At 40.8% G+C, this 27,623-nt stretch overlaps 1 protein-coding gene across 1 annotated transcript in view; it reads right to left on the minus strand.

Moving 5' to 3' along the window:
- Positions 1–27,623, minus strand: part of MAP4K4 (mitogen-activated protein kinase kinase kinase kinase 4) — a 200,225-nt gene that overhangs the window by 114,262 nt on the left and 58,340 nt on the right. The window contains 1 exon segment of the mRNA XM_036028361.1: positions 4,019–4,075. Within this exon segment, the coding sequence (XP_035884254.1) occupies positions 4,019–4,075 (57 nt within the window).

Genomic DNA, 27,623 nt, shown 5'->3' on the forward strand with positions numbered 1-27,623 from the left:
TTTGTCTTATTTTGTTTTGTGCATGAACTTTAATTATGATATTGTACTATAGTTATACTGCTAGGGAAAACTGGGTACAGGGCACATGGGACCTCCCTATATACTTTTCTGCAAATTCCTGTTACTCTATAATTATTTCAAAAATAAAACAACATATTATAGCTCACATAACCTGGTCTTTTCCAGTTTGAATATATCATTAACCTACTCTTTAAACCCTTCCCACAATCAATCAGATAAATGACATGCTTTCTTTAAAAAGAGTCCTTTGAGATCCTAAAGATAATCAATTCTTAAAATGATTAAAATCTGAGAAGAAATAGAAAAGAGATTTTTACATCTCTTCCAGACCCCTTAGTTTCCTATACAGTCCCTACCACCTCACCCCAGGTGAAATGTGAATTCTCCACTATAATAGGCTTCCAGGTCATGTGAGTGAGTAAAGCAGGTGCGGTGGACTCAGCAGAGGCCCTAGTGCACACCAGTTCAGGACTGCCAGAGCTGACAGCTGAAAGGACAGCAGCCACACGCTTCCCTTCCCACATGCTTTTTCTCTGGCCTTCTGAGCCTGAGCAGTTATGAGTAGACTGGTAGGTGCCTCTTGATTTCACCTCAGGAACAGGCTCAAGAATCAGAACAAGTCTGTGATTTTTATCAAAATAAGCATTCATATATTTTTGCTTCTGAGACAAAACTGAGAAGTCAAAAACCATGCAGAATCCTGGTCTCATCAAGAGAACCCTCTCCAACAGTACCTTCTGCTGGAGTGGAAACTGGAAATACCAGTTGCAAATTCTCTCTCATGCGGGCTTGCTCCCAGGTCCTACCCAGGCCAATGCCTACACCTTTACAACAGCTTCTGAGAGGCCCTGGATATGGGAACATTGGCAAAGTCTTTGGCCAGTCAACCAAGCAATGTGTTTCCTGGGGTGCTGGCTGCATGTCCTCTGTGCACACTGTACCCTATGCTCTAGCACAGAGGTCACTGCACAGAAAAGCACACAGTAAATGTTACTGAGAAGCCAAGGTGGTAAGGAGTTGATTGAGTTTGCATTTGTTCTGAATACTCACCATCTGGTTTTCATTTCATCTGAATACATGGGTTTTGCATAATTATTTTTAAAGGAGCCCTGAAAATGCATTTTTCCAACATTGCCTGATTTTTCAGGCAAGGAAATACCTTTTGTATACAACTCTATAAAAGTAGAATACAAAAGCATGTGTTACACACAGCTGTCCATGCATTTTATAGCTGTGCTCGAGTTGAGTGAAAGGAAATACATGAAAGCACCAATAATGGGTATTGTAAGGTGGTAAAAGTGTAAGAATTTAGCTTTTTAAAAATGCTTTCTTATGTTTTACACTTGTGAAAAAAGTGATCATTTATTACACTTACAATCAGAGCCAGGTTTAGAAGAAAAGGCCCTCTACAGAGAAGACAAGCCCCATTTAGAGTTCACTTGAGATGGGAAAAGGAACATGGCCAGGCTAGTACAGCAGCAAAGTCAGCCAGGGGAGCATGGGCTGAAGTGACGAGAGAAACTCAACTCTCAGGACTTCCAATGCTTCATAAAATTCCAGAAAATTACCGTTACAATGGCACCCATACATCCGCCAGTAACCAGTCAGGAAGTGTGCTCACAGATGACAAAGAACACGGGTTCCAGCACTGAATTCCCCATTCAGAACCAGCAACATGCACAACAGGAGCTTGGTAGGAAGGAGCCACTGATCATTCCATTCACAGAGAGCATTTCATAAATGACTCAACTTCTGTGTTTAAATCACAGTAACTTAGAACTTGCTGCTCTTTCACCACTCTTTAAAATAATCTTAAAAATATTTAAATGGAAAGCACCCAATTCCCCACTGAGTTGTACACTATAACACAACACAATAGTCCATAGTAGTTTTTTTTATTATTATTTATTGATTTTTAGAGAGAGAGAAAGCAAGGGAGGGAGGGGGGAGAAAGAGAGAGAGACAAAGAGAGAGAAACACTGATTTGTTGTTCCACTTAATTTATACATTCATTGGTTGATCCTTGAATGTGCCCTGACCTGGGATCGAACGTGCAACCATGACATACTGGAACTATGTTGTAACCAACTAAGTAAGGTACCCGGCCACAGCCCATTTAAGACTATGTTACAAGAATCTTCTGCCAGTCAACCAAGCGATGTTACTTTTTCATTATAAAGTCTCCATATCCTCTTTGGCAGAGAAAAGAGAGTAGTCACCTTATAAAATGTCACACCATTAAATACCTGTATAAAGCTCTACCTGTGTTGTCCTGTGGTCCAGAGGCAACAATATTTTCTAACTTGTACTAGGAAATATGCATACTGGAGCTGAGCACATTATTAGAGACCAAGGGGAGAACAAGGCAGTGGAGGAGACCTCTCTAAATTATTCAACTATACATATGAGATTAACTCAGCCATTACCTTCCATGACAAACCCCAGATTTGGGGAGATTATGGTTTAATTTAAAGATATCCCAAATACCCAAAGTTGCTGGTTAACTCTTCTCTAGAATATGTTATATAAGATAGTAAACCTTATTCATAATTAAGCAAATTAGAAGCAATCATGAGTGTAAAGTAAAATTTATGATGAAAATACAGTTGACCCTTGAACAACATGGGAGTTAGGAGCATCAACCACTGAAAATCACTTATAACTCTGACTCCCCAAATCTTAACTACTAATTGCTTATTGTTGACCAGAAGCCTTACCAATAACAAAGAGTTGATTAACATATATTTTGTATATTATATGTACTATACACTGTATTCTTACAATTAAGCTACAGAAAAGATTAAGAAAATACTTTTACAATATTTATTGAAAAAATCTGCATATTAAGTGAAACTGCATAGTTCCAAACCCACATTGTTCACTTGTTAACTGTAATTTAAAATAGGATGGATTTAGTGCACTATAATTTATGGCTATTTATTAAAAATGAAAACCAGACACATATACACATGCACACACAAAGGAAAATAGATACTGTATTTTACCATGTATAATGCTTTTTGCCCGAATTTTTGAGGGAAAAATATGATGCACATTATACATCAGTACAAGATTATATACCATGGGTATAATGATCCTGTGTATAATGCACACAAAAATGTGGATGCACATTATATATGGCAAAATATGGTACTTCTTGTCTGAGTTAATTTCTCCTCTCTCCCAAAAGCTACATAGGAAATCCTCATGTGACCATTTTTTGCTACTAAATTTTGCCAATAATCCGCTCAGCATTCTTGCAGATGTTTCTGTTCTCAAACTTCTGGGAACTTGGCTGGATCTGTTTTCTTTCTCCATGTTAAAAATAAAAAGAAATGGTCCAAATGTGGTCTAATCCCTAGAGAAACTTTTCCCTACCCCACAACCCTCAACCTCCCTATTTATGTGACCTCCATGATCCTTTTCCAAATCTCTTCTTTTCCAGGAGAGATGATGTTTCCAATTATGGTCCATTATGTTGCCAAGGATGACATCACTCAGATGTGGTGTTTTGTTTGTTTTGTTTTTTTTTAAGAGAAAATGCTACTGATTGTTACTTACTTAGGGACCATCTGCAACAATTTAAGTCAATTATTGTGCTGGACCTTATGAACCATGTCACAGGAGGGCAATTTGTTCAAGATTGGTTCTCCAAACAGAGCTATACCCTTACCTGGGACTAGAGGGAAATGGGGAGGTCAGGCAGGTGTCCTTGTCTTTATCTAATAATTTCTTAATTTTTAAAAAAGATTTTATTTATTTTATTTTTAGAGAGAGGGGAAAGGAAGAAGAAAGAGAGGAAGAGAAACATAAATGTGTGGTTGCCTCTTGCATGTGCCCTACTGGGGACCTGGCCTGAAATCTAGGCATGTTCCGTTAGCATATGCCCTGACTGGGAATTGAACCAGCAACCCTTTGGTTCACAGACCAGTGCTCAATCTACTGAACTACACCAGCCAGGGTTGATTCTTTAAATACATTTGTTATCCCATTTTACCTCAGTAACGTCCATGACTTTGATGGCTGCCAGCTGGCCTGTTTTAACATGTCGACCCTGAAAAAGAGAAAAGAAAGATAACTGGCACCACTGTTTTGCACAATCACTAGAACAGAATGGTTGAAGCTTCAATAATTTCTTCTGTATTGCCCCCTCCCCTCAAATTATGATGCAATAGCCTGTGCTTTTCAACAGAACAAGATGGTTGGTAATACCAATGAACTACACTTGATAAACAAAACATTTAGAACAAATGAGTTTTGATAAATTTCCCCTTTCTTTCCAGGGTTGAATTTACCTATCATTACCTCTCAACCCAAGCAACTTAAAGGTTTTCTTCTACACCTCATGTTGAACATTCTTTCTTTCCTAATATTCCACATGAAGGAAATGACAACCCCCCCCGCCCCCCACACAAAGCACCTCTAGTTGTCTGCTGTCAAAATGATTAATAGTCATTTTTCCCTAGCAGGGTTCCCAATACCCATTACTTGATTTTACAAGAATTATACTGAGAGTCTTTTTTGAAGCCTCCCTATAGTTCCAACATAGAAAGTTTGGAAAATAACTACCCAGAATAAAGGAATGTACAAAAAGATTGTGCAGGGGGGAGGGAGGGGAGAAAGAGAGACGGGGGAGTAAGAGAGGGAGAGATGATGAAGGGTGGGTATGCAAGTTAAGGTTTTTTAACAGCTATATTTTAATTCCTGACCTAGAACCTAAAAATTTGTTATTCACATATATCACTAGATATTTCAAATTTGATGTCCTTCTCCCCTCACTAGATGTGACTTATTGGATCTAATTACTGTCAGTCTGGCTCCTTTCCATCCACTCTTTATCATGAAGGCTCTGCTAGTCACTTCCCAGCTGAGTTGTTAACAAAGAGCTACCCAGATATCCTGAGCACTATTTATTTAAGGACTATGAAAAATGGTCCTTCTGCAACAAATGTAAAACAGAAATAACTCCTCCATGTTTTCCCTGAGCCTGTTTCTATTGTAGTCCCATAGTAGAACATTATGAACTTTAGAATTTAAAACCTAAGGAACAAAGGAACAGCCTTCCCTTTTTCTCTGGGAAGTTTGCACAGGAACTCAAGTTCTAAAACTCAGGTTCCAACTCAGTCCAAAAAACAACCCTGTGAAAATGACACTCTATTAAAATTACATTTCTAGCCCTGACTGGTATGGCTCACTGGGTTGGGTGTTGTTCCACAAACTGAAAATCACCAGTTTGATTCCCAGTCAGGGCACATGCCTGGATTGTGGGCCAGGTCCCCGATTCAGTTCAGGGTGTGAAAGAGGTAACTGATCAATGTTTCTCTCGCACATTGATGTTCCCCTCCCTCCCTCCCTTTAAAAAATTAACATGGTCTGGCTGCTGTGGCTCAGTGGATTGAGTACCAGCCTGCAAACCAAAGGGTCACTGGTTCAATTCCCAGTCAAGGCACATGCCTGGGCTGTAGGCCAGATCCCCAATAAGGGGCATGCAAGAGGCAACCACACATTGATGTTTCTCTCCCTCTCTTTCTCTCTCCCTTGTCCTCTCTCTAAAAATAAATAAAATCTTTAAAAAAATTAACAAATAAAATGTTTAAAAAAGAAAATGAAGTCTCCATTACATGTGGCCATGATGGGATGGAGTCCAGCAATGGCCCAACAGTTTGGAAGCAGGATATGTGTTCCTGTGCAACAGGAACCCAGGACAAACACAATCCACAGGCCAGGCACCTCATTCCAGATTTCACCTACCTGTAGACATTGCCAACCCCACCCTCCCCATGAGCTACTTTTCTAAGTCACCGCAGTGCTACCACGTGATTGTGGGTACCATCTGTAGTTCAGGCCATCTGGAAGTCCTGCCTCTGAGGCAGGCAGGGAGAAGGGGCATGGTCCATGTAGCAGGGAACTCTGCCTTCTTGCCCTTCCAGCCATTACTCTACAGGTGTGCTTTCCCAGTCAGCCTAGCCTCAACAGCCCAGAAGTGACACCTCACCTGCCACTTCAGAGTACCCCATCATCACACCCTGTCTACCATCCCCACGTAGCCTGGGAGAATAGTCTGGCATTCACAGTTGGTTCACCCATGGTCCTGAAAGAAAATGCTGTCCTGTCTATATACTGCACTAATAATAAGGAAGCCATTTGACATCCACAGACACTATATCTCAAAGGCCTGCACAGTGAAGTCCAATTCTGTGCCAGAAAGGTCATAATTTATAAAGGTTATATGTGTTCCCATATCTTTTACTACCTGTCTATCCAAAATTGCTCATTTAAAATGTCTACCTATTCCCAGCCAGGGTACATTCCTGGGTTGCAGGCCATAACTCCCAGCAACCGCACATTGATATCTCTCTCTCTCTCTCTCTCTCTCTCTCTCTCTCTCTCTCCCCCCGCATCCCTCCCTCCCTTCTCTCCCTAAAAATAAATAAATAAAAATCTTAAAAAAAAAAATAAAATGTCTACCTATATATGTTATAGGCTCTGTAACCTCAGCCTTTTTTTGGGGGGGGGGGGGGGGACTTTGTAACTACAGCAGTATCCTATGCATCACTACAAAGAACACTAAGCTTTATTTTGTGTCCTGGGCATGGGCTGGACCCTGCAGCTGCAGGGCAGGAGTCCAGAGCACAGGTTAGCCAGACTGAGTCTGCCCCCCATCTCCTCCACACAGAGCCTGAGACCAGGGCACAGTACAGCTCAGTTTACCTCTGGCTTCTTCCTGTCAAAGAGGGAAGGAAGAGTGGTGCCCACTTCACAGGTTTATTGTTGAGAACAGTGAGCTCATGGCACATGATCAAATCCAACCCTGGTAATAAATTATGACTGAACCTTGTTTTTCTCAACTGATGACAGAAATGAATTTATTAGCACAGTATCAAGCAACTCCCATAAGTACCTAAAACTGGCACTGCAATCATGAAACCAAATCATGATCTCCTTGAATCCAAGAAGTATAGAACTTAAGGAGAGAATACTGAGTAATCTCCCAGTACCTTCCATGTAAGAAACACAAAGACGATGTCCTTAGCACCCAGTCAGCCCTCAAATATGCAAACATGTACCTGTTACTCTTCGTGCAGTGGGCACTACCCATCTGTCCAAACTTACAGACTCATAGAATGTACACTAAGAGGCCCTGGCCAGGTAGCTCATTCATTAAGTGCGTCATCCCAATTCACCAAGGTTGCAGATTCAATATCCACACATACAGGGCACATACAACAATGAACCAATGAATGCATAAATATGTGGAACAACAAGCTGATGTTTTTCCCCCTCTCTCTCCTCCTCCCTTTGTCTCTCTCTCTCTCCCTCTCTATAAAATCAATAATTAAAAAAAAATTTAAGAAAAGAATATACACCAACAGTGAACCCTAATGTAAACTACAGACTTTGAGTGACGATGATGTAGCAATGCATGTTCATCAATGTCAACAAAGGTACCACTCTGGTAGCAGATTATATATATATATATATATATATATACATACATACATATATATATATATATATACACATGGAAATGGGGATATATGGGAAATCTCTGTACTTTCTTCTCAATTTTGCTGTGAAACCTAAAACTGGTCTAAAAACTAAAGCTTTTTAAATATTTTTAAAATTCCAACCCACTTCCTCTTATATTTCCTTATTTTTAAGAGCAAATAAGAACCTACATAACCATGTCATAAATGGTATGAGCTCAGCAGTCAATCCACTGACCACTCTAAGGTTCTCTACACTTAACTCACCCCAAAACAAAGACTGGCTTCACTGGTTCTGCACTGCAAACCCCCAAAAGAAAGGCCCCACTTGTGAGTGTTCTTTTCCAGGAAACACCTGCAAAAAATCCAAAATCAGCCAAAGGAGAAGGCATATTACCTGGACACCACTTCATGAGATGTCTGAGACAAGGAACCACATAATTAACTTGGGAGACAGATCAGAGAACTTCAAAAGACATTTCAGTCTTCTAAACACCTCCTTACAACAGAGCAGGCATTGTAACATGACCCCAAGGAAACATACTTTTCAAGTGCTGTTTTCATTATACATACTCCTCCAGAGCCCAAAACAAGTGTGAGAGGTGAGCAGGCTTGTATTTTTGCACATTTTATCCTTGGAACTACTATTTCTTATTATAATTAGCATCTGTTTATTTACCTCTTCCTGCCTTGTATCATCAGGGCTATGGATGAGAGGACAGAGAGCACACAGGAATATATAAGTGTGATGAGATCTGCCAAGACTTGCAATTTAATGAAAAGACTGTTTTTATTCCCTGAAGTTTAAAATTAAAGGCTTCAACATAGAATTAGCCTTTCTTAGGTCAGAGCTACCTTATCTAGAACACTCCATTTAAGGAGAATAGCAGAGAATGTGTACACTTAAGTTCTACCAAGAACGGAACAGTCAAAATGGCATGGTAAGACTTCAAGTGCCCACCCCTCAATAAGTGAGTCATTCTGCAGAGCAGACTTAGCAGACAGTTGAAAGTGAAATAATTTGTGTACCACATCATTTTACTTTAAGAAACCAATCTGGATGGAAATCTTTCTCAACCCTAAAATCCTGAGTATAGTAAAGATGCTTTTCTTACTGGCTCAGGGAAATCATTATGAATATCAATTACTATCCTGTCCTTGCAATTTAAGTGACTGCCTTGAGGAACATTACATCAGGCAGTAATAGTCTGAGTCCTACAAAAAAAAGAGCCCAGTCTTCTGGGTCCTGCATACTTGTCCTGTCATTTTCAGGACAGAACAGATGGGGGAGGGAAGAGGCGGGACAGGCCAGACAGCAAGTTAAGTTCCAGTTAGGTGAGCTATCACTCTTGTAAAAAGTAAGTTGAGGTTTACAAGTAGAGACAACATGGATGAACATAAATGATGTGGTTATGCACGGGAAGAAATACTGCCATGAAAGTTCATGAGAACTGTAGTTCCTTCAGAGGGGGTGGAGCAGGCAGGGGATTTGGATGAGCAGCGGGTCAAGTGGGAAGAGAAGATAGTTGCCTTTTAAAGATACCTGGTGAAGCTGCATGATAAAAAAAACTGTGCCCCTTCCAAAGCAGGCAGTAGCCTGAGGTGTGCACAATTGTGAGCCAGTGTCTGGAAGACAGTACCCAGTGTGAGGAACTGCATTTTAAAAGGACGAGTGGAAAATTAAAAAGTACCAACAATAAAGGGCCCTGAAAATACCACAAAGGACAAAAATTAGTATATCCATTTTCACATTCATAGTAAAAGAAAAAGCACTGGCAAGTCTTCATGCCAAAGCATCTATAACAATGGAGATTTCAGATTCTATCACTAACATTTAATAAACATTTGCAACTGCTTTCTCCTCTACCTACTTGAAAAACCCTACTGACTTCAGATTCAGCAATTTTAGTTTAAAATAACAGCAGAACATTAAGTAGCATGAAAAACTCCAAGTCCCTTCTATAGTCAAGTATGTGTATTAAAGTCATTTTTTTTTTACCTTAGCCACTGTGTTGATAAAGCTTACTACACTCAACAGCTAAGCAATTAGCCAAACTGGTAATGGCAGATCTGGAATTCAATCACATGACTGTCAAGATACATTAAAATACTATACTCCTCAAGGTCATTTAATTCAGCATTGGACAAAAGTTAAGTGACTGATGGAGATACAACTGATAAAATATACATTCCTAAATTAAAAAAATCTTTTAAAAAATACACATTCCCTACTTAAGAGCTCTCACACAGCAAGACCTGCACATAAAGCACATGCTACTTCACATTTGTTCACTGTCTGAAGCTACTAAAAATAGTGAATTTATCTTCCTCTATTTTTCTGTATTATCAATTTTTTATGATTAAAAATAAGAAACTATATCTTTATTAGTTCATTTCACATGTTAAAATGATTAAATATTTACTAGAATATAATTCTCAATCTGAATTCTCTGACATTCCCTTAGAAACATGTAGAATGATCACAAGTCCCTACTCCAAAGCAAAGAATCCTGTCTTTTTTTTTAACATATATATAGTTTTAGCTTTTGAGTTTCTCAAATGAGAAAGTAAGAAAAAAATCAGGGAAGGGAGCTGGGCCTCATGACTGACCCACTGGGGAACCCAATGTTATAGCACAACATAACCAAAAAGGGCTAAATGACACTGACTGCTGTGAAGCTGGAGACACACAGCCCTGCCTCCACAGGACTCTAGGGGGCATCATATAGAAAACAATGAATTTTAATAAAAAGCTTCATTAACCATTTAACGTGAACAAAAGATGGAACAGAATTCTGTAGGTTCCCATTTCCCTTCTCCCATCACTAATCCCCTCAGCCCCAAGAAGTTTCCCTATGTGTCTCCCCTGTGACTGCATAGTACACTCAATTTTTAGAATTATACCTATGGTGTAATTTCAATATTAAAATATCACTTCAAGCATCACTAAGGCACTCAAATTGAATTCTTCTCCTTGGCTCAGAGGAAAAAAGTTGAAAGTTTCAGACACAAATCAAAAGGCAAAAGATTAAGCAATGCAAGGGATTCTGGTTCCATTCTGATCCACCCACAGTCAACTTTTACTCATCACCAACCCAACCTTCAATTAAGGTTTTCAAATTGTTCCTTACTTTTTCACAGTATTTCAGGAAGCTGACTCTAAAATAATACTGCCCTTGAACATGGATATACTCAGAATCTACATAAAGTCAAACTATAAGCAGCTTTGTGTCTCCCTAAACCTAACTGCTGCTGAGTCCTCAGCACTAGCATGGGTTCGAGGCATAATTCCTCCTCGGAATGTGGTCTCTGAGGGCAATCCTCAATTAACACTGTTAAGAAATTCTGTGACTTTAAGCAAAACGACATATAACAAAACAAGTTTTAGCACAGGCTAATTGATATAAACAAGAGTTAATAGATGTTCCTAGAACATCACATTAATGTTATAACAAAACAATGATATTCAAGGAAATGCTGTGTTTTCCTTCTAGTTCCCAAAGTCTATATACGACTCTGCATTTGCCTGTGTTAAATGTTCACAAGCAAGATATTTCATTCATTACTCATAATTCCTCTACTCCTCCTAAACCAACAAGAAGGAGTAAAGGTGAAAACTAACCTTTAGTTTCCCTTTGAGATCCCACCTGATAGTATCTATCACAGAATAATGCATCCATACCTCTAACTCAAGTTTTCAAAGTCATAGCATCTTCATGCAAACTCACACCAAGTTCAACAAAATTTAATTTGGTTAAATGAAAATAAATCACTGGTGTCTTAAGAGATATTTCCACAGAAAATATTATGAGGTCTAGTCTCAGCATTTGAAAACAAAAAAATTCTCAAAGCATCTTTTGTTAAAAACAATGATCTATTACAAAGGACCGTATTATTAAAACAGATGATGTTTCCTCTACGTTATACACCATTTCTTTCTGAGCTGGGCACGTCCATTCTAGCTTTCTAAGAATAAGAATCATAATCAAAGACTGTAAAGAAGTAAATAAAGTAAGGAACAGGTTTATAACTTTACCAGGCTTCAGTAAACCCAGTGGGTCATAGATTCACTGTTCTGCCCACTCCTAGCAGAAGGTCACGTAAAGACCACATACATAAATAAGTGACCAGTCAAAGTGGAGTGGGGGCCACATGAAGCTTCTCTCTATTTTTCTCCTCTCCCTTCCTCCTCCTTCCTAATAATAAATCTCCCCTCCACCCAATAAAGGAGAGGATAATAAAGACACACCCACTGTGTGTTCATTATTTCAACAAGTATTTTTAATAGACATTTATTTATTTTTCTGTCTGGCACATATAAGTATACAAGTACTTTAACACATAATACAGGAAGTTCTTGCAACAACCTCATAAAGAAAAGCATACCCACTTTATAGAAAGGAAATGGTAGTTCCATGAGTTTAGAAAACTAGCTCAAGGTCACACAGCTAGTAAGAAAGAGAGAGATGGAATTCTCACTAAGGGATCAGCAGATTTCCTCATAGGCCACAGCAATTTAATGTTAAGGTCTGCATTCCAGAATCTGCTCACATCCCACTCAGTAATTGATAGCAGCAGTTGGGTGGAAGTGAGGACATAAAAGCTGATGAGAAACAAGCATCTGGTCATCAGGGTTGCTAGATCCCTTCATACAAGTATACCCACTTTCCTGCCTAAACCCTAGGGCACAGGGATGCTGCCAGTGGGCTGCTTTATGAAAGCCCTCTCCTCTCTACTCTTCCTAACCCTACCTCTACTTTTTAGTCAACCTGACTGGTTCCAGAGCCTCAGGTGTTGAAACCAAGGTACCCTGAGAAATCTGGGAGTTGCCAAGTAATCACCCCAAAATGCTGTTGCTACCCCCACAGATACTACTATCCAGGGCCCACCCTGCAGAACTCCTGAGAATGTTATTAGGGTCTAGGCAAAGTCTGAGGCTATCAGTATGAAAGGGCAAGACTCAGAAAATGATGCAAGGGAGAGAGAACTAAGATTTCATAACTGCCTAGGGAATCAGAAGCCAATATGGAATAAAGGAACTTGAGCTCTCACAAATCTGTGCAATTGCCTAATTAACTGTAGCTTTTAAGATCCTTAACTGAGAATGGGAGGAGAAATGCCCAGCACCAATCTTTCTTCCCAGGGATATAAACCTCTGCTTTGTGGCTTAGCCCAAATCCACCTGTTCCCTTTCCTCAATCCCCTGATGAGACAACATCTGAAAATGGACCTGCTGCTCCAGGAAGCTACTCTTCAGCCTATAGCCACAGGCATTCAGAATTACACTACGGAACTAGCTAAAAAGACAGCAGTAAATGGAAACTCTTCAAGCCACAAATGCACCAAAATTTGCCTTCTTAAGATAAATTCAGGATATTAAAAGTGAAAAAAAATGGTGTTTATATGAGTAAATTGCTCACTCTTCCACTAAGCAGGTTTATGACCTTCAATGAGTCACTTAACTTCTCAAGACCTTGGCTACCTCACTATAAAATGTCCTGGCTCTGAGGTCTGCCCCTAAAGCCAGCATTTTGATTTACCAGGTACTGATATAAAAGGGACAAAGGTATAAGTCTGTGCCCTTATTTGAAGAGGGGTACACAAGCAATAAACAAGTGAATACATTTGCTTTTGTTAGAAATACTTTCTGACTTTTTTTTTTTATAGCTACAGGGAAAACCTGGCAGAAAAGGCAGTGCTGGGAAGGGGAGGTTGCTATTTTATACTAGGTGGTCAGAGAGGCCTCTCTGATACCCTGTCATTTGGACAGAGAGCAAGGGAGGTGATGAATGGTTTGCCTTGCAGGACCTTGTGAGCCTGAATTAACCTGCACAGAAATATTCACAGGCACTGCAGGGCAGGCTGCATGCCCCCACCACCTTGGCCAGGGCATTATCTTCTGAGGCTTGTAGGCAACAAGGTGGTTCTAGGAAAGCTGCAGCAATGGTGACATGCTCCGCTCCCTCAGGTCAGCAGCAAACAGTGTCCCAAGGATGTCCCTCTGTAGTGTACCTCTGAAAAAAGGACCTCGCAGCACACATCACATTAGGAACTGTTCTCTGGACCAGCCAAGCCAGTGCCAACACTGACTTATTTCCTTGTGCAAAGTAAAAACTTGGGTTATAGAGAGGACTGCAGAAGCAAAACCAGAGGCACTGGTTAAAAATGTCTCCAGATTTCTCCATTTATCATCTGACTACACAGCTTCTCTTCATCAGAGCTCATCCTCAATGATGAGTTCTGAGGTCTTTACTGGCAGAGCCCAGCTGGGATTGTCTAACCAAGCACTGAAAACAATCTCCTTTTTTTCTATAAGGACAATAGTCAGAGAGAAAACAAATAGTTTTCATTGAAAAATAAATCCCTAAATATATGGTGCATATCACTGAGTATTATTTTTTGATGTGTAGCTACCTGGGCTGTGAGGTTACAAAATTCAAAGACTGACTAGCTAACAAGAGCCTATGACTAGAGCCATACTGAAAATAGCCTCTGCACTTTGTCTTGTTATGGTTGCACTTCTACCATGTCAGGCTACCCTGGCATCTCACTAAGGCAATTCTTGCAGTTCTATGGCCAGAAACCACTCTCTAAATTGCTAATAAAAACCAAAGTTCCTTTCCCTGATAATTCACGGACTAAACAGGACATTGCATTTCCTATGGTGGAGAGAGAGAGAGTGTGTGTGTGTGTGTGTGTGTGTGTGTGTGGTGGGGGGAGGGGGAGGGTGGTTCTCTTTTTTAATGGAACATTCCAAAAAGTAGGAGGGTGCAAAATTTCTAAAACCCAGATTTTTAGTTTCTCTTGGAAAACAGATTTGTTAAAGCCAGGTCCGTAGGCCCGTAGGCCCAAGCTCTGTCTAGAGCTGACCTGAGCAGAGGCTGCCAGGGCTGGCAAAAACTCTTGAGTAATCCTTCCAATGGCCTCACCACTCAGAATGCTCACCTATGTGTGTGCTGGGGGAGACGGGGCAGGGGTCCTTGACCAGAGGTGGTGGCAGTGGCTCTTCATCCATAGCTGACAATCAGTGACCGGCAGAGATTTGTATTGTTGCTGGGTGTTTTGTTTGTTTTGCTGGTAGTTATATATGCTTGGGCCTCACCCATATCTATCAGATCAAAATTCCCAGGAATGAGGAATATTTTATAATCTCCCCTAAATAATTAAAAATAACTGCAATTATGGCCCCATGAGGAATAATGTCAGAAAGACTCTAGCATGTACCTCCAAAGCATTCCTAATAAAATATAAAAAGCTCTCTCCTAAAAACCAGAACTGTAGAGCATGTTTTAATTAGTCAATATTGCACCATAGCTAATAACTGCATGACTGTTATCTCCCAGACTTGTAAAATAGGCAGCTGTGGCCCTGTCAGCATGGGAAAAGCCCAAATAGCAGATGCCTCATATCCTTCCAACAAAAACACCAACTGATAAGCAGCTAAATAAGTGCCCTGACTTCTTCCCCCTTCTCTGGGGTGACCATGTTAATTTTTCACTTAAGGATGAATGAGGCACTAATAAGAGGTACACCAGGACAACAAGTATAAGACAGGGCTGCCCTCCACCATGCTTCAAAAATTTTTGTTTTAAGGAGGAAAAAAAACCCCAAAAATCACCTGCATAGCAAATCACTAATTATTAGGTTCTAAGTTAGAGGCAGGAAAAGTAACACGCCCAGCACCTGACCCAGTGCCTGCACACAGCAAGCACCCAGTAAGTGGTTTTTCAATGAATAATCAGGAGGCCAATGAAGACTGAATGGTGAGTGGTAGATGCTTGTGTGATGGATCAATTTAGTGATTTGTAAGTACAACCTTTACACACAATCTCAAATAGGAAGTACTGGCAAGTAGTACAGGTAGTAAACTTAGGCAGGGAGGGGGAGAAAGACATGTTTCACCCATTGACTCAGCAGTCCTAAGCCTGGTCCAAATAAGATTGCCAGGTAATTCTGAATATCACAAGCAGGAATAGCACAGGAGGAGGGGAGTCCCTGAGACACTGTGCTGGGAAAGAGAGCCTCTGTAACAATTTCACTAAGTAAGACAAAGAGCCTTTACCAGCTGAGAAAGAAAGCCTATGTAGTTGCACATTATTCCCAAGATTTAGAAGGGGAAGAAGGTACCTAACCCCAATAGTTGGTGCACTCAGATAAGCTGAGTGCCCACTTGTAACCTTGGCTCAAGTGTATAGAACTCACTAAACAACTTTATTTCCTCTATACATGGGGTGTTCAGACTATCCCAGCACCTGCCTATAGTTTTGTGCTCATATATGTTTCATAAATAAACTTGCTATCTCATTTCTACTATACGTGTTTGTCTCTTGCTTGAATTCATCTCTTACAAGCAAGGCAAGAACTGAGGAACAAGCTGGTGGACGGGGGCCCTCACTTGGGTCTCTCCCCAGTAACAGTACAACCTCCAAATCTCCCAGGTCCTCTCTCATCAGAGACTTCCTGACAAGTCCACCAGAGCAATCCTCTGCTTCAACAGAGCATCCAGAAATAAACTCGGTGAGATATAAATTTTTCACAGGAAATACAATCAAATGGGGGAGACGAAATATGACCCATGAGCTGACTCACTTCTTAAGTGCAAAACTCTCCCCAACACGCCCTTGAGGCAGACAGGTAGGACTCTTCCTTTTCCAGGTATGGATATAGGCCAGTTGCCCCCATGAAATTACCCTCCTAAGCTGTACTTGAAAACAACATACTGCCACTTAACAACAACATATAAGAAGCTTGAAAGCTACAGACTGATGGGGGAGTGCTGAAAAACAACTACAAAACCCATGAATGTCTACAAAGTAGTTCTGTGAACAATTCTCCAAGTCGACAACCAGGCCTAAGAACAGAGCCTTTATCCACTATGCAGCGGTAGTAAAGTGTGCAAGAATTACCGAAGTTCTGCTTTGCAAGTCCCTAGAGTTCGGGAGTAACAAATAAAGTGGACTTACTGCTACTGCCAGGTCATGCAACTACTGAGTGGTAGCACAGGGCTGCAGACTACAAGCCCTCAGTCACTTTGCTATTCTGGCTTTATATCCTCAGAAGACAGACAGAAAGGCTGCTATGAGGAACCCATCTAGCCACATATCAATTGTTGCTCAGATGTTCTGTTTCCACAAATGGCAGCTACTCAAATTCTGCATAACATTCCAGCCCAAACCAGAACAAACCAGCTGCAGGGACCTAGTAGAGCAGCAGACTCTTGCTTCCCTAATCCTCTCTTCTCCCAGTTCCAATTATTTTAAGCTGAGGGGAGGAGGTTTTATGAAGTCAGAGCCTCACAGCACTCCACTGGCCCCCAGTGAGACATGGGAAGGCTTTGTGCAGCCCATGTTTAGAGTTTCTTCACAGAAATTTAAAAATGAGGAAATTCCATTCACTGCCAGGCTTTTGTTAAAGTGCTCCTATCTGGATGGCAATGCCCTTAACAGTCTCCCCAGATGCATCTTTAGCTGTGTCACCTCCACAAGAGCTGATAACTTAGCAGACGTACAAAGTACTTCTGTACTCCAACCCCAATGGTAGTCAGAGCCTGGGCTAGACCAGGGTTCTAGTCAAAAGGAACTCCTTTGAAAACTCCTCAGGCATTCTAAATCCCAGGAATCCAAGTCACTGCAAGGAAAGCAACTGCCCAGAGGGAAATAGTGGCAGGGACATGCCCCACTGTACTACCTGTGCCAGTCTCCCTGTGCCAAGTTTGGGTTCATCACCACAGGAAGCCAGTAGATTCAGCATTGTATCAAGGTGTGGTGATTTGCCAGATTCCATATTCTGAGAGGATTTCTCTCCGACATTTAAAGTGAGGCAACATCTAGAAAAGTGGGACACATAACCCTGGTGCCAAATGACACCGCCTAAGTCATAACAATACCATTTACTGAATGCTTAACTAGAAGTCAATTCACTTTTCATATGCTTTCTAATCCTGATGACAACCCTGCTTGGCAGGGACTCCTGGCCCTATTTTTTCAGACCAGGAAACAGAATAACAGGGTTAATTAACTGGCCCAAATTCACAGACCTGAAAGTCATCCCAGGCCTTTACAATTACACAGTCTGTCCTTCTACCCCACGACTCTATAACTGGCACATTTCAGGGGCACATAAACAGAAGACACAGGCAGTGTTAGGTGTTCATCTAACACTCAAAAACGAAAGCAATGAATTCGGTGATCCTTTCCAACTAACAGAAACAAAATAAAGTGCAACGGGACTTCTGGCCAAGATGGAGGCATAAGTGGTCGCACTGTGCCTCCTTGTGCAACCAAAACTAAAAACAAGAATTTACAAACAAAAACCAACCAGAACAGAGAGAAATGAACCAAATGGAAGTCTGACTCCCATACATCCAGACCGGTAAGGAGGGGCGGAGACAGAGGCCTAAGGAGAGGGGTCGAGGGGTACCGGCAGGAAATATCAGTGGCTAGTAGACGCGGGAGTGCAGGGCGCAGACGGCAGCTGGCGGACCCCAGAAGCGTAGCAGCAGCTGAGGGACCAGTGGCAGACCCGGGGTGCCGGAAGCAATGAACAGACCCAGTGAGGCGCGCAAGGCAGCTGGCTGTCCGCAGCCACACATTCGTGTGCAGACAAACTAAGCGAAAATGGGCAGCGACACAGACCACGCAACCCAGGGACCTAGCACCCGGAAGCAAAGCCTACAGGCACCGACTGAAAACACCTGTGGAAGTTGAGGCCGGGAGATTCTCTCAGCCTCACAGGAGGCCTCCTTGGGGAACCCACAGAGTCCGAGAAAGTACACAAACCCACGCACCTGGGAGCCAGCACCAAAAGGGCCCAATTTGCTTGTGGGAAGCGGCAAAGGGGACCAAAGTCTTAGAGCAGAGCAGGCACCATTATTCCCTCTCAGACCCCACCCCCACATACAATGTCACAACCCAGCAACTGGGTTGCTCCACCCTGGTGAACACTTAAGGCTCCGCCCCTCTACGTAACAGGCAACGACCAGACCAAAGGAAAAATAAATAAATAAATAAATAAAATAAAATAATAAAATAAAATAATAAAATAAAAGGCTCAAACAGAGTTAAAAGCCCCAGAGCCAGTTTTTTTTTTAAGCAACCAAGAAATAGCCAACCTATCAGATACACAGTTCAAAGCACTAGTGATCAGGATGCTCACAGAATTGGTGGACTCTGGTCATAAATTAGATGAACAAATGCAGACTATAATAAGAGAAATGAAGGAAAATGCACAGGGAACCAGCAGTGATGGAAAGAAAACTGGGTTTCAAATCAATGGAAGGGACCAGAAGGAGGGAAGGAACAACCAAACAGAAAAGAATGAAGAAACAAGAATTCAAAAAAATGAGGAGAGGCTTAGGAACCTCCAGGACATCTTTAGACATTCCAACATCCGAATTATAGGGATACCAGAAGGGGAAGAGGAAAAACAACAGGTGGAAAAGTTATTTGAACAAAGAATAAAGGAGAACTTCCCCAATCTGGCAAGGAAAATAGACTTCCAGGAAGTCCAGAAAGCTCAGAGAGTCCCAAAGAGGCTGGACCCAAGGAGGAACATGCCAAGGCATATCATAATTACATTAGCCAAGGTAAAAATGTAGGAGAGAATTCTAGAAGCAGCAAGAGATAAGGGGACAGCTACCTACAAAGGAGTTCCCATCAGACTGTCAGCTGATTTCTCAAAAGAGACCTTGCAGGCAAGAAGGGGCTGGAAAGAAGTGTTCCAAGTCATGAAAGACAAGGACCTACATTCAAGATTGCTCTATCCAGCAAAGCTTTCATTTAGAATGGAAGGGCAGATAAAGTGCTTCTTAGATAAGGCCAAGTTAAAGGAGTTCATCATCACCAAGCCCTTATTATATGAAATGTTAAAGGGACTTATCTAAGAAAAAGAAGATAAAAAATATGAACAGTAAAAAAAAAAGACATCAAACTCAGTTAGTAACAACCATACCTAAAACAAAAGCAAACTAAGCAAACAAATAGAACAGGAGCGGAACCACAGAAATGGAGATTATATGGAGGGTTAGCAACAGGGAAGTGGGAGGAGGAGAGAGGGGGAAAAGATATAGAGAGAGAATAAGTAGCATGAACAATAGGTAGAAAATAGGGGGAGGGCAGGAATAGTGTGGGAAATGTAGAAGCTAAAGAACTTATGACACGTGGACATGAACTAAAGGGGGGGAATGTGGATGGGAGGGGGTGTGCAGGGTGGAGGGGAGTGAAGGGGGAAAATGGGACAATTGTAACAGCATAATCAATAAAATGTATTAAAAATAAAGAAATAAATAAATAAAGTGCCATATACAATTTGGCTGGTCAATCATCCCCTCCTCTTCCTTTCAATGGAAATAGGAACTAATAATAAAGATACCACTAACACCACCCCAAAAGGGCTGGCTGACACACTTCTGGGGGCTGTGCTTCAGTGGCTCCTATAAGGCCCCCAGGCAAATCTCCCCTAAGCAGGAGCTTAGCAGGAGCTAGCACACAAGAACCTTTGCCGCAACCGGTTGTGGTTTAAAAAGTTAAGTCATCTTGCTGTGAATGACCCTTAACTCTTTAAACCACAAAAGGTTGATGTAACTGTCCAAAAGTTGCATAACTGACTAAATCCACAGCAATCACCAAAATTCCTTAGTGTGTTGGCAATTTCTGTAATGAGTATTGCTTAGAACAGACAGGCAACCTTTTAGACTGGAGCTTGGACATGTTTTCACTGAGTATCCTGTAGTTGTATATTTGGATTGAAAAACTCACTGGATCCTTGCAAACAAAAATAAACAAAAATGTCTGGCAGCCAAAAGTGGTGCACACACTTGTTAAAATCTACATCATTGTTTCATAATCAGAGTTACATACATGTACCTTAAAATGCCAACTGATCTAATTTCTCAGACTCTAGGACCTCAACAGAAAAGACAGTATCTACACCATTTTGCTAGGTCCTCTAGGACATAAATGCACTTCCATTCTCCTTTAAGCAGCTCAATGAGAGTGTTTACATTCAAAATGGCCAACAGCACATTTCAAAAACCGTCTTATTTCAAACAAAAATTTTCTTTGGAAAGGTGTGTTATGGGGAGGGGGAAGACGCTGTAGAAAATTAATTAACTGTTTTAATCAAAGGCAAATTTGGGAAGGTTGTTAAGCTTAGCAAGAAAGTCAAATCATAGCTGTGCCACTGACAAGCTCTATACAATCTTGGGCAAATGGCAAAAACATCTGTAAACCTCAGGTTTAACATCTAAAAAATGAAAATAATCACAGTGCTTGCCTCACAACAATAATTTGAAATATTAAATGAGATAGTGTTGTATAAGCATGTTCCACTCCTGGAGCTAGTGACTCCTGGCATGCATACAACATGCAACAAATACTGGCTATTTTTATTTGCATTCTTCCCTCTGCACCAAGCACAGGTCTGGCATTATTGTATAGTCTGCTGCTGCCACCAATGCCATGACTTTGAAAGGCTGTCAGTGCTCCATGCAGGTGGAACCTGGCACCAGCAGAACTAGAACTACTCTTCCTGAAACGAATATGGTTTCCTAAGTTTACATGGGACATTGGCTGGCAGACATAGTGATCTGGCCATGACCAGTAAAACTCTTCGTACAGTTTGGTGGGATGAGCTTGAATTCCAACTCAACACTTTCAAGCTCATGACCACAGACAGGTAACTAACTTTACCTTGCTCAGTCTCCACTTTTCTCTTCAACAAAATGGGAATATTACATTAGCTAAACTAATCCTTGCATGTGAAAGCACTAGCACAGGGCCTGGCTCAGTGTACTGTAAAACACCATTGTTTCTTTCCCTCCTTTATTTTGTAACTTCCTAATGTTAATAGCCTTCTGGTATAAGGAAGATATGAGCTTGTCAACCTTGATGACCAGAAAATGGGCTGGGTGTTTTATTAGAAAATGTAAGTTGATATAAGGAGTGGCATTCTCTCCTGAGCCAAGAATAAACCAATGGGCAGCTGAACTGAGATAATGTCACCTTTCAGATAAGAACATGAATTACTGATGAACTAACTGTTCAAAAAGACAAGCTGGTGCACTGTGAACACAGCCTAAGAAATGTAAACTGGTGTGGCCATATGATTCCCACCCTATTTTATTTTCATTGACGTTCAAGTAATCTTTTATGCTCAGACCAGGTTTCCACTCCTGTGGGGGTAATTTCATTTATCCTTAGGCATGTCATAAAATTTTCAATTTCAATATAAAATTAATTTCAATCTACTTTACAACCCTGGAAGGGAAATTCAGAAGGAAAAACGAACAGGTAACTAAACACCATAAAGTTTGGAAAGTACCATTCTCTAACGAACCACCACATAACTCCCTTTCCAGACCCTGAGGTTATATATCCTATGTGGAGTGTGAGTGGACAATAAACTGTAGCGCACTGACAAGGAACAAAATAGTGCCACCTCCCCCTGTGCTGGCTCATTTGGGACCAAACTGAGGCAGAATCCAGTGTAAAAGGAAAGCAGCCCACATGTATGACACATACAGCCCACCAGTGTGACACACTGTCCATACCATAGTCAAGATCCATACGTGACTGTGTTAGAGGTTCAATAATTAAGTGTATCAAGAACAATTTATGTCCCAGGTTCGATTCCCAGCCAGGATACATTCCTGGGTTGCAGGCCAGAACCCCCAGCAACCGCACATTGAATCAATCTCTCTCTCTCTCTCTCTCTCTCTCTCTCTCTCTCTCTCTCTCTCTCTCTCTCTCTCTCTCTGTCTCCCCCTCCCTCCCTTCCCTCTCTAAAAATAATAAATAAAATCTTTAAAAAAAAAAAAGAACAATTTAAAGGGTGCTTTTTGAATCGGTTATAAATGTGCCCACCTCTCCTTTCCTCTCCACCCCTCATTGCCCAAATTTTACCCAATTCCCTCCTAGCCCATTTTGGAGGAGCTAAGTAAGAAAGAACATTAAAAAAAAAAAGACACTGGAAAAAGAAAAAAGATGACTCGCCTATTCCATTGACCATTTCTCCCATGTTCTACAAGTAGGAACATGAAAAAGAAAGGAAAGTGCTTTGAGAAATACTCATCACAGAAGTACCAAGCCAAGGAGCTGGTGTGTACTAAGAGAGGACAAGAGTCAGAACAAACACTTTGGATGGTGTCCTAACCACAGTCCTCTTAAGTCTGACAAATGGTATTATCCTGACAACCCCTCCAAGCTATGGGTTATTTCTCAGAAATATGCTTTGCACCTGTGCTATTTAAAGACCTAAAATTACACATGAACATAACCCAGATTGCTAGGCCCAGAACCAAGAGGTTACCACTGTGCTCTTGTGATGATGAGAACTACCATGACCAAAAACCCCAGGATGGTACAGAGGATGGCCAGATAGTGACACTCACATTCACACACTGATGCTGCTGACAAAGCTCTTCCCTGGTTCCACGCCCCGCGCCCCCCCACCCCCCGACCCCGTTCATCTTCAAAAGCACACAGCTCGGGTGTTTTCATCTCCACTGAAACTTAAGAGGTTGTCAAGGACCCAAAGACTCTTCAAATGAGAACCTGGCCTGCAAATGCCTAGCCCAGGGACCATGAAGGTCCCTCCAGCTGGTGGGGCCTTCCCACAGGCAACCAGCATGGTCCACCACCCATGCAGACACTTCCCAGATAGCTGTCTAAAGACTTATGACAAGAAAACCCTTTTACCCATGTGGATTTAGAGCTCTACAGATTGTAAACTTTTCACTCCAAAGCAAACTTCAACACAAGTACCTCAACTTTTATGACAACCAGACAATCTCTCTGACTAGAACTATCCTTGAAGACATGAATGTTTTTTCCCCAGGTTGTATGTACATCAAGCCTCAAATCAACCAAAAACATTTTTTTTTCTACAAAAAAAAAAATGTCCGTCACCTGAAAGCTAACTGGCCTGCCACTCAGGAAGAGGGGGTCCTTCAAAAGTGACCTGGATAGAAGTAACAAGACTGACTAGCACCGGCCAACCTGGAGAATCACAGCCACACCTGCATTATGACAATAGCTTACACAGCAAGTTCACACATACACATACCCCGGGCACCCAACCAGAATAGCACAGCACACACAGTCAACACCATCAGAGCTCCCAGTCTACTTCTAGTCAGCTCTATCTCCAGCTGCCTGTAGTCAGGTTCCAACTAAGGACAACTGACCTTTCTTTAAATAAAACCACTCTTGGTTTCAGCTTCGGCACTTCCTAACAGTCCCTCAGTCTACATGTCACATAATCACTGATCTAGGAGTTGTTCATTTCATGCCCACTTTCACTACCCTACTACCTGTTCCATTGATTTCCTTTGAGATAGCATAGTGCCTCACACTCTGTAGGTACCCAATAAGTATTTCCTAAATAATTTAAGGGACCTTAAGGAATCACCATTCTGGTCTTTTGCCTGAGCCCCACTCTGCAGGTGAGACATGTCACTCCAGGCATTAAACTATTTGTTTTCTGGATCACCAAGCTTAGACTAGGAAGCCATTGAGAATCTCTCTCTCATTCATTTCCACAAAATTAGTGGAAAGAGAAAGTGCATTTCCACAAAATTAGTATCTTTTTAAATATATTCCACTGAAAGTTTACAAACTTCTGAAGTTTTTCCTTTCTCAGGTGACTTCATGCTCTTCAACCTAGTAAGAATGTATGTATGCACAATTGTGGAACACTGAATTCTTCAAAGAAATGCTACTTCACAACTAAAAAGCTGTTATTAAAATCAGACTTTCCAACAACAACAACAACAACAACAACAACAACAACAACAAAACCCTAGAAAGGCAACTGCCCTCCCAGCAGCAGGCATCAGTGCCAGTCCACAGAGTTTCCCAGTCTGAGGACAGGGAGGGACTACAGAGGATGACATTATCTGGAACCTATTCCCTTTGAGATTATCTTGCTGACCCTGAACTTGTCTCTTCACTTTTTATTTCTAAAAGCCAATTTCTGTATTCCAAGTTCAGAGTTAAAAATGGTAAGTAGAAATTAAATGGACACATGAAAGCTCTTCAGTAAATTTGTTATCTGACAACAATTGACTGATTTCAATCCTAAAGCAGAACAGTGGGAACGTTTTTGTTCTTATGCTTGCTTGTTTTTTAAAAGAAATACCAGAAGCATTTGTTACTTCCATATACACAGTCAGACACATGATTTTTTAAGGTGTGTAAGTGGAAATCTATTTCAAGTACTCCCCTGCTTTGAACAGCTTCACTTACTGTACTCTAGATGTTTCTTCGAAAGCGAAAAAGCAAGATATGTTATTTATATCCAGTACTCACCAACTTTCTCTGGAAAACCCCATAAAATACTAAGATGCTGTGTTTTACACCAAAGACTCAGGTTGTGGCTGCTCCTTTGAAATATACACACGATCTAAAAACTTACATGCACTAAAAAAAATTAAAAGTCCTCTGCTTCTCCAAAAAAATAACTACCCTGAGCTGACAGTATGATTAATCACCACTCCTCCTTTCTCAAGTGCCTCCAAAGCATTTTCCACTAGAATCACACAATGAGGTGGCATGGGTGCAAGCAATTTACCTCCTTAGTATTTCCATCAAGCACAGCTAGTAATGAAGTGACATTTTGGGACTTTTTTGTTTGTTGGTTAGTATATTGCCTCAGACAACTTTCCTAATACTTTACCAAAGGCTTAGAAGGAAAAAAAATCCCTTGGAAGAAGGATTAGATAAGGCTGTTGGAATACAGCATCTAATCTTATGTACCATCTGAGCTGTTTAATTTGTGGTGACTTGCAGTGTATACTTTCTCTAATGAAAAAGTAGAAATATCTGTTCCTTTAAAAAAGTCTTTAATTATTCCATCCTTGCAATGCCTACCCCTGATATGGGGAACAGATACATCACTCTCACCTTCCCAAACCCAGTAGAAAGGTACACCAGTCTTTACCAAGAATGTGTACACAAAAGCAGCCCCAAGACAAGCCTTCAGGTTTCTCTCCTAGTCTCATCCTAAACTCTCAGTTAATTCTACCTAGGATGCCAACCTCAAAATGTGTTTGAGGGGGAAAGGAGGGGACATAAGGACATAATTTTTTTTATTTACCTAACATACTTGCTAATAACCCTGTAAACCTGGATTCCTCAATAATGCCTATGTTTCAGCAACATACTCCCTACACTGGAAATCTCAAGTTTCTATTAAAAAAATAGGGAAAGAAATAAATACAAGATGAAATGGATCTAAATATCAAACTACCTAAGTCAAGAAGGGAAAAAAACTTAAGGAAACAGGTCCGCATTTGCCCTAAATATTTTCCCCCAAAGTTCTGTAGTGTTCACAGACGTAAAATGTAATTTAGTTTTAATCTGAATTTAAATTTCCCTAAATAAATACTTCTAGTTAAAGGCATAGTTCAAAATTTACAAGATTCCCAAAACAGCATTTGTAGAGCAAGCTCTCATCCTGCAATTAGAAAAGTAATCCCACAAAATTAACGTTCCAGAAGACAGGATATAGATGTGATTCAGCCATGAGCAGTCAGCTCTCCTGAATAAAATACACATTACTGTAAGAGATCAACAAATCAAGCCACTTCTTAAACTTAGAAAATACGAAAATAAGTTTCTCACAAGTGCTCTAAAACAATGAAAACCACATTTATTCAGTTAAAGTATTAGCACATACGCTTTTATTTAAAAGGCATAAACAGGTCAAAAGACATGTCAAAAAAGAAATTTGGTATGAGAGTAGCTGACTAGCAGCAACCACATGGCAGACACACCAGGTAGGACCAATATAAGAATTCTAAAGAGCAGACCTATTTAGAAGAGAATGGGGGGTGGAAGAAGGGCAGGGGGAATAGGCAACAAGAGCAGGAAGAGGGATGTCATACGGTTTCTAGAGCTGTTTTCCAAGCTAAGAGCTCCAGAAATCAATCTAGTAGCTCACAATCAGAAAGGAAATTTTAACCACACTGTACCATATCCTCCTCAGCTGGGCTCTTAATGACTATGGATGTTGAGTGTTTGCACACACTCTGTGCTCATAATTAGAATGTCCTTCAGACCCAAAGCTCTAAAAAGACCCCCCAGAAATGAGTGAGTGTGAGAATGTTTGTGTGTGTGCATGAACTAGCATCTGTCTGGCAGTTCAATGTAGACATACCTATAATGAGACACACATACAACTAGAAAAAAAACAGAACTCATGGCCCAAAGACAGCTATCTATATAATACAGAACAATACAAATTCAGGATTCACAGTCACAATATGTGGTTTCTATTACTTTTTTTTAACCTCAGGTTAAACGATACTATCACTGTGTATGAGAAACTACCACAGAACAACACTCTGCTGAAATAGTATTATTTGGCATGAAAGAGGTATGAGTAGTATAATTGGGCAGACAGGATATCTTCACTCTTTCTTTTAGTATTTATCTGAATAAAACTATTTTATAATATAATCTTACTATAGACAAAATCTTTTGATACTTAATCTAGAACTACAAATCTTTAAAGGTTGCATGTGCTCTATTTCTCCTTTGAAAATAATGCAAATAAACCAAAGGAATGCACCTTCAAATACTTTTTCAACCAAACAACTCCAATGTCACTATTATATCTATGTTCAACTCTTGATGTCCCACTATTTATTTTTGGTGTCCCAGTATTTAAGTCTTCTAGGCTAACTACTCATCTGGAAAACAATATTAAAAAGGCAGTAGAGACAACAGTGGGGTGATTGAGGTGCAGAAGAGGTATAAGGGTAAGGGGATTAAATGGCGATGGAAAAAAAATACAGTAATTGTTTTAAAGAGTAGGTGAAGGGATTAGCCAAATAACATATATGAACAATTTAGGGAAACAGAATAATGTCCTGATAGCCAGAGGGATTGGGGGTAGAGTATCGGTGGAGGCAAGCAAAGAGGGATGGGGAAACAGGGACATCTGTAAAAGTGTCAACAAAAAAAATAATAAAAATAAAAAATAAAACATAGAAAACAGCCCTGACTGGTGTGGCTCAGTGGACTGAGGTGTGGCCTGCAAACCAAAGGGTTGCTGGTTCAATTCCCAGTCACGGCACATGCCTGGTTTCAGGCCAGGTCCCCAGTATGGGGGTGC

The sequence above is a fragment of the Phyllostomus discolor genome, chromosome 6, assembly GCF_004126475.2.
Source record: "Phyllostomus discolor isolate MPI-MPIP mPhyDis1 chromosome 6, mPhyDis1.pri.v3, whole genome shotgun sequence".
In the NCBI taxonomy this organism is placed as follows: Eukaryota; Metazoa; Chordata; class Mammalia; order Chiroptera; family Phyllostomidae; genus Phyllostomus; species Phyllostomus discolor.